Below are 7,149 nucleotides of genomic sequence, written 5' to 3' on the forward strand. Positions count from 1 at the left end.
GCGCCGGGCGGGGCGGGCGGGAGCTTCCCAGAGCCGCGGCCGGGCGCGGGGAGCAGCGCACTGGGGAGGCGGTGATGCGCGGTCCGTTTTCGTACCCCGCGCAGCTTCCTAGAGCCGGAGCCTTGCGGTCCGCTCCCTGATTGTGAGTTTGTGCCGTAGGGTGGGTCTCTGAAGACAGGGAAGATGCCAGAAGGGGAGAAAACGAGGCAGTGCAAGCAAGAAGAGGAGCAGCAGAAAGAAGATGAACAGGAGGGTCTTATTGAATTCTACAGTTCGTACCAGGAGCTATTCCAGTTCTTCTGCAGCAACACAACCATCCATGGGGCTATCCGCCTGGTATGCTCTAAAAAGAATAAGATGAAGACAGCCTTCTGGTCCGTTCTCTTCTTTTTCACCTTCGGCTTAATGTACTGGCAGTTTGGGATCCTCTACAGGGAGTACTTCAGCTACCCTGTCAATCTCAACCTCAACCTTAACTCCGACAGGCTGACTTTCCCAGCCGTGACGCTGTGCACCCTCAATCCATACAGGTAAGAAATAGACATCCAGAGCTGTCAGCTGCCTTAATTTTTGCGGGCGTACGACAAAAGCATGCACTCTTGTTCTCCTGAGGATGGTCATTGACCGTCCCCTTCAGTAGCAGCGGCGGTACCAGTGGCAGGGACACTTTTTCACAGGACTGTGCTGCAAGGCATTCAGAGGAAGGCGTGTTAGTTTAGGCAGTTCGTCTTGGTGGTGTGTGTTAGTAGGCTGCACTGGAGACTGCCACAGGGCAAAACCAGATGCGTTTACTTCTCTCCTGTGAGGACTGTAGCCTCCAGCAAGGGGTTGTGTTTTCAGCTGGTGGCAGGAATGTCCTGAATTACCCCAGCAAAGCTGGTTTGCTGCACATCTTATTCCGAGCTGTTCATGCGTATACAGCCCTAAACCTGCAGGCTCCTCTCTCCCCCTCTTATAGATACAGCGCCATCCGGAAGAAGCTGGATGAGCTGGACCAAATCACGCATCAGACACTGCTAGACCTTTATGACTACAACATGTCTCTGGCACGTAGTGACTGGTCCACCCTGTCGACAAGAAAGCGTAGCTCAAGGAGCTTGCTCCATCACGTCCAGCGCCACCCGCTGCGACGGCAGAAGCGGGATAACTTAGTCAACATGCCAGAGAACAGTCCCTCGGTGGACAAGAATGACTGGAAAATTGGCTTTGTTCTGGTGAGATCCCTAGATATCTTTATGTCCTACCCACTCTGGTCTCTGCCTAGCTATTTCGGTCTTCTTAGACCCTTGGCCACCCTTTTCCCTGCATGTAAGTCTGATTAAGCAGCAGTAGCTTTTGCTAATGAGAGATAAAGGTAGATCAGAAGCCTTTGCCCAACACAATCCTGCTCCCCAAATCCTGTCTCTATCCACATGGGCCCCAAGAGTCTGTATCGGTGCCCATCTTTTCCTACATAGAGCAGGGCAACTTTGTCCTTCCTGAAGGCTACATCAGCGTTGCAGTTGCCTTTGGAGAGCCATTTATTAACATCAACCGCATTATTGCTCAATAATAGCAAAGGGGAAATCATGGGAGGGCTGTAGGTCACGTGAAATGTGATCATGGTCGCATTTGCTTCCAGGTAGCACCTTCTTCGCCCCAGGGTATCTGTGTTTGCATCTTAAAAAGCTCCGAAGGACTGGAGTTAATCGCTTGCCATTTAACTGCAGTTCCCACAGGATCACAGATTTTTTTTCTAGACACACCCTGAGGAAGAGCTCTCCATGCAAGAATTTAAAGTTTCTGGATTTATACCACATAGCATTTATATGCAGCAGAGCACCCTGCACACCTCACTGCTGCGTGGTGCCTCCTGGGTTTTACTCAGCCTTGTTCATTCACCTGATGTTTCCCTTCCACCGAGGAGCTGCCCTGGTTTTGGTTTTCCCCATCCTGCTGATTGCCTTTTGGTGGAGTGCAGGAACCCTGTGAAGCTCCCAATCCCTCAGGTTCACTTCCTGCCTGTGCTGAGGGAACACGGTTAATCCACAGCCACGGCTTTGCCTCCTGGACAAAGCTTCTCTGAAATGGCCGGTTGTCTCCTTCTCTTTGTAGTGCAATGAAAACAACAAGGACTGTTTCCATCAGGCGTACTCTTCAGGGGTGGATGCCGTGCGGGAGTGGTACAGCTTTCACTATATCAATATCCTGGCACAGATGCCTGATGCAAAAGCCCTGGATGAGTCTGACTTTGAGAACTTCATCTATTCTTGCCGCTTCAATGAAGCGACATGCGACAAGGCGTAAGTGCTGGAAACATCCCAACAAGTCTTCCTGAAAACACCCTTGTTTTGTGCCTGGTTCCACGGGGCATCAAGAAACCCACGGTAGAGATCCTCTTTCCCAAGACAGGATTGTTCCTTGTTCAGTTCCCATGGTCTCAGATTGTTTCTTGAGTCTTTCCTGTGGCTTGTGCTCATGAGGGGCACAGTTTCTGTGACCTGAAACTGTGAGCCTCAGAGAATGGTTTCTCATTTTCCTGGGTTTCACATAAATGAAATAGTTATACTGGTAAAACCCCAGAGTGGGTACAGGTGTGCAGTGCAAGTCTCTTTATTCAACTCTCTGCAGTGATAAAGTGGTACATATTGGCCTACGTACAGGAGGAGGAGAAGAGAGAGTTGTTACAAAAATACAGTTAAAAAAAAAAAATAAATCCATCTTCTCTCCTGCCATTTTTTGGTCAAAAAGCCCCAAAGAAGTGGCAGAATGAAATCCATCAGCAAGGGAGGAAGAGAGGTAGGAAGAGCTAAGAATTTTGTCAATATTAGGAAGATAATAAAAGTAATTGCTAGTACTGCTAAAACCTATTTGGTCTCTCAAGCGTTAGCACTAGGAACACCATAGTGTAAAAACCTGTCCAGCTCCAGGACATTTTTTACAGCACATTTTAATTGCTTTTCCCTGTTCAGGCAAGTTTACATAACAAATACTGCTCATCTGCCATAAACCCCTCTCCCTGCAGGTGGAAAAACACTGTTCCTTTCAGAAAGCACTTTCCTTGGTCTCGCAGCCCTTCTGAACCCATGTGAATGTTTCTGTTCCCACCTCAGGAATTACACCCACTTCCACCATCCCTTGTATGGGAACTGCTACACCTTTAATGACAACAGCAGCAGCCTGTGGACATCCTCACTGCCTGGGATCAATAATGGTGGGTGAGAGGCACTCTTTGGTAAGGACAACAGCTCAGCTCTGTTTTCACCAGGAGCTACTGGTATCTTGCTGTGCTTAACATTTGTGGTGGCAGATAGAAGTCCTGCTCTGTCTTGCCTGAGCTCTATTTTCAGCCATGTGTAGATGGCTGTCCCTCACTGCTGCCTTATTGAACTCTCCCATCTGTGTCTGATCCTTGCCTTCTTGCTTTCTCTGGACCTGTGCTGGCCCTTCTTGAAGTCCCTTGAGCTGTAGTGCTGTACTCCTGAGAACCTGGTCTTCAGCTCCTCCTTCCCCATTTTCCACTTTCCAGCAGCTGAACCAATGAACACTGAACCAGTGTTACCAAGCCCCCTGAAACCTGTCTAGGCCCAGTCTTCAGCCTTTTCTTCCATCTATCTTCAAGTCTCTTCATTAAGAAATCTCTTTCAGTTCCCAGTTCTGCTTTTCCTAAGCCACAGTGAAAAAAAAAAACAGTTTTCTCTGGCTTCTCCTCGAGCCTCCAGCTTTGTTTCTGGCCTCCCTCCAGCCACCTTCCATTGCTGCCCAACTTTGGTGCAGTCCTGGTTGATGTTTCTCTTCCCTTACCTCCTACAGACTCTTCTATCCATTCTGCTCTCTCTCTCCACTTCTGCACAACGGCTGCCCATAACCTCGGATGTTTCCTCAGGGCTCTCTCTGGTGGTGCGCACGGAACAGAACGATTTCATCCCTCTGCTGTCCACGGTGACAGGAGCTAGGGTCATGGTCCATGACCAGAACGAGCCAGCCTTCATGGATGATGGGGGTTTCAACGTGCGACCAGGTATCGAGACCTCCATCAGCATGAGAAAGGTGAGGAAGCAGCAGGGGAAGAACTGTGGACATGAGGTTACGGGAGAGGTTTAACTTGGTGAGCAGGTACAGATGGGTTGTCACTGGTCCAGTGTGTGTCTAAGGGAGGGCATTAGTCACATGGAGTGAAGGGAGGGGAAGAAGAGCACCTGACTGAACTAGATGAGAAGCTGCAACGTGACTGTCGGTGAACAATGAAATAAGTGGAAGAAAGCAGGAGAGCTGGCACCCCGAGGAAGGCATAATGAGCAGATACTGATGGACAAGCAGTGTGTGGTGTGGAAACAGAAAGAGAACAGCAAAGTGCCAGTTCTGTGTAATGACTCTTTGGTATTCTAGGAGATGACTGTGCGCCTTGGGGGCAGTTACAGTGATTGCACAGAGGATGGCAGCAACGTGCCCGTGCAAAATCTGTACTCGTCCCGCTACACCGAACAGGTAACTCGCTATAGAGTGATAGAATCATAGCATCGTTAAAGTTGGAAAAGACCTCTAAGATCATTGAGTCCAACCATCAACCCAGTACTACCATGGCCACTAAACCATGTCCTGGAGTACCACGTCCACGTGTTTTTTGAACATGTGAACATGGTGACTCCACCACCTGCCTGGGCAGCCTGTTCCGGTGCTTCCCCACTCTCTCAGTAAAATTCTTTCTAATATCCCATCTGAACCTCTCCTGGTGCCACTCAAGCCCATTTCCTTTTGTCCTATCACTAGTTACATGGGAGAAGAGACCAACACCCACCTCACTACAACCTCCTTTCAGGTAGTCATGGAGCATAATGAGGTTTCCCCTTAGTCTCCTCCAGACTAAACAATCCAAGCTCCCTCAGCTGCTCCTTGTAAGACATATTCCCCAGCCCTCTCACCAGCTTTGTTGCTCTTCTCTGGACCCAGTCCAGCAACTCAATATCTTTCTTATACTACTCTGGTGCACAAAACAACTCCTGGTCCCGTGCTAGTTTGTTTCCCTACTTTTCTGAAATGCTTCAGTCCCCAGCAGTCCTGCTGGTCCGTAGGCTCTGTTAATAGTGTGACGTGATAGAGGCTGCAGTGGGTTTGGTTCCCTTGTTCAGCCTTTTCCACCCCCTGTGCCCCCCAGGTCTGCATTCGCTCCTGCTTTCAGCTCAACATGGTAGAGCGCTGTGGCTGTGCATATTACTTCTACCCCTTGCCTGCTGGAGCAGAGTACTGTGACTACACAAAGCACGTGGCCTGGGGTAAGTGGACAGGAGGAGGAGTAAAGCTTATGCCCACCTGGACCTATTTGGTCCACCTCACATCCCAGTACATCTCATTGTCTTCAGTGTGAACTTCCTGGTGTGGGACATCTGAAAAACACTCTTGTCTCGGATGGTTAGTCCCTCTGAGCCTGTGGAAGGAAACCTCTGGATTCCCCTCGCTGTTGCACATCACCTTTTGGATACAGATACTGTGATCTTACCTGGATTTACTTTCTCTGCTGCTCAGGCTACTGCTATTACAAACTCCTGGCTGAATTCAAAGCTGACGTACTGGGCTGTTTCCACAAGTGTCGGAAACCTTGCAAGTAAGTCTGATCACCAGTTACTCAGGCAGAATGGAAACTCTTTATTCCTCGAGGTGTTGGAAAGCTTTCACTGACCAGGGCAAAAGCTTGAGGTCACAGCTGAGCTGCAACCCAGACTTATATTTCTCCGATCAGGAATTTGAAATGGCTGAGGAGCATCAGTGTCAACTTAGGGGTGAGCTCCTGAGGACTCTGCAGAAGCTCAGTGGGAATTGGGCAGAACTTCAGCATAGGAGGGAGTCTGCAGTTGTGCCTAGGGGGTTAGGAGGCCTGGCCTTGTGGCTCCCGCAGCCTCCACAGCTAATACAGCCTCTTGTCTTGCAGAATGACAGAATACCGGCTGTCAGCTGGATACTCCCGCTGGCCTTCTGCTGTCTCAGAGGTGAGGAGAGGTCTCCTGCCTCCCCAGCACTGCTTTCACCTCCCATTTGGAGACTGGTACTAAACCTACAGGAGATGACTGTGATCGTGTAACACAATTTATTGCACTTTCATTTCAGGACTGGGTTTTTTACGTGCTTTCACAACAAAACAAATACAATATCACATCCAAGAGGTGAGAGCCCCTAAAGAGAGGTTGCATCCAAACCAGAAACCATCCCAGTGTAGTGCGAGTCTGTCAGGGTGTCAGACTAAAGGTTAAATTACTGATGAGATGAGATTGGGCATGGACCCTGTGGACAAGGCCAGTGGATTTGAGTCAGAGTAGAAATAAACAAAATAAACAGACTTGGAATCCAAGTGTAGAATCTGAAAAGGGTCAGACCCTACTATGATATTGTAAGTCCCACCCCAGACAGCTGCTGTGTGATCTGGAGTCATGATAAGGGCTCATGGAAGAGTGGGAAGGAGAGCCAGGCAGGAGCTTGTACTTGCCAACGTTGGGTTGAAACCCAAACTTTGGGTTTCACAGTGCAGTCTCAGAAGTGCACTGCGAGCACCAAAGATTGTATTCAGTGCAGAATGAGGGAACTGCAGAGATTGGGAAAAGCCTCTGTGTGGTATATGTGGGAGGAGGACAGGGGCAGAAGGGAAAAAAGACAATTATGCTTGGTGAAGAAATGCTGAGATTGCAGATTTTGGGTTACTGAGCACCACCTTTGATTTACAGGAATGGTGTTGCCAAAGTGAATATATTTTTTGAGGAGTGGAACTACAAGACCAACGGGGAGTCTCCAGCCTTCACGGTACACACTTTACTGCCATGTCCTCTCTAGCTACCCACTCCAACATGATGTCCCTCCATCATGGGAGGTGTTTGTTCCAGCAGCATTGCTGGTACCAGCTCTCTTTTCCTGCTGCAGGGTGGGGAGGAACTCCCTAGTCCATGGGGGTACTGCTCAGGGGAGCAGACAGCAAGGTAAAAAGCTTGAACAAGGGCTGACCTCGGTGTCCTTTCTCTCTCTCTCGTAGGTAGTAACTCTGCTGTCCCAGCTTGGGAACCAGTGGAGTCTCTGGTTTGGCTCCTCGGTCCTGTCTGTGATGGAGCTTGCAGAGCTGGTTCTGGATTTCCTCGCCATCACCTTTATCCTGGCCCTGCGCTGGTTCCGCTCCCGGCAGCCGCGCTC

The 7,149-nt window shown here is 49.5% G+C and overlaps 1 protein-coding gene across 1 annotated transcript; it reads left to right on the forward strand.

Annotated features, from left to right (window-relative positions):
- Positions 1-163: 163 nt before the first annotated feature.
- Positions 164-7,143, forward strand: SCNN1A (sodium channel, non-voltage-gated 1 alpha subunit; the record flags this gene model as incomplete). Its single annotated transcript, XM_008938234.1, has 12 exons — positions 164-530; positions 959-1,214; positions 2,095-2,282; positions 3,093-3,193; positions 3,866-4,029; positions 4,369-4,467; positions 5,135-5,252; positions 5,503-5,581; positions 5,906-5,963; positions 6,082-6,137; positions 6,693-6,768; positions 6,995-7,143. Coding segments are annotated over exons 1-12 (1,691 nt in total), but the record flags the coding sequence as incomplete, so codon positions are not given.
- Between the last annotated feature and the right edge of the window lie 6 nt (positions 7,144-7,149).

This window comes from Merops nubicus, unplaced genomic scaffold, assembly GCF_000691845.1.
Source record: "Merops nubicus isolate BGI_N331 unplaced genomic scaffold, ASM69184v1 Scaffold6664, whole genome shotgun sequence".
NCBI classification, from domain to species: domain Eukaryota; kingdom Metazoa; phylum Chordata; class Aves; order Coraciiformes; family Meropidae; genus Merops; species Merops nubicus.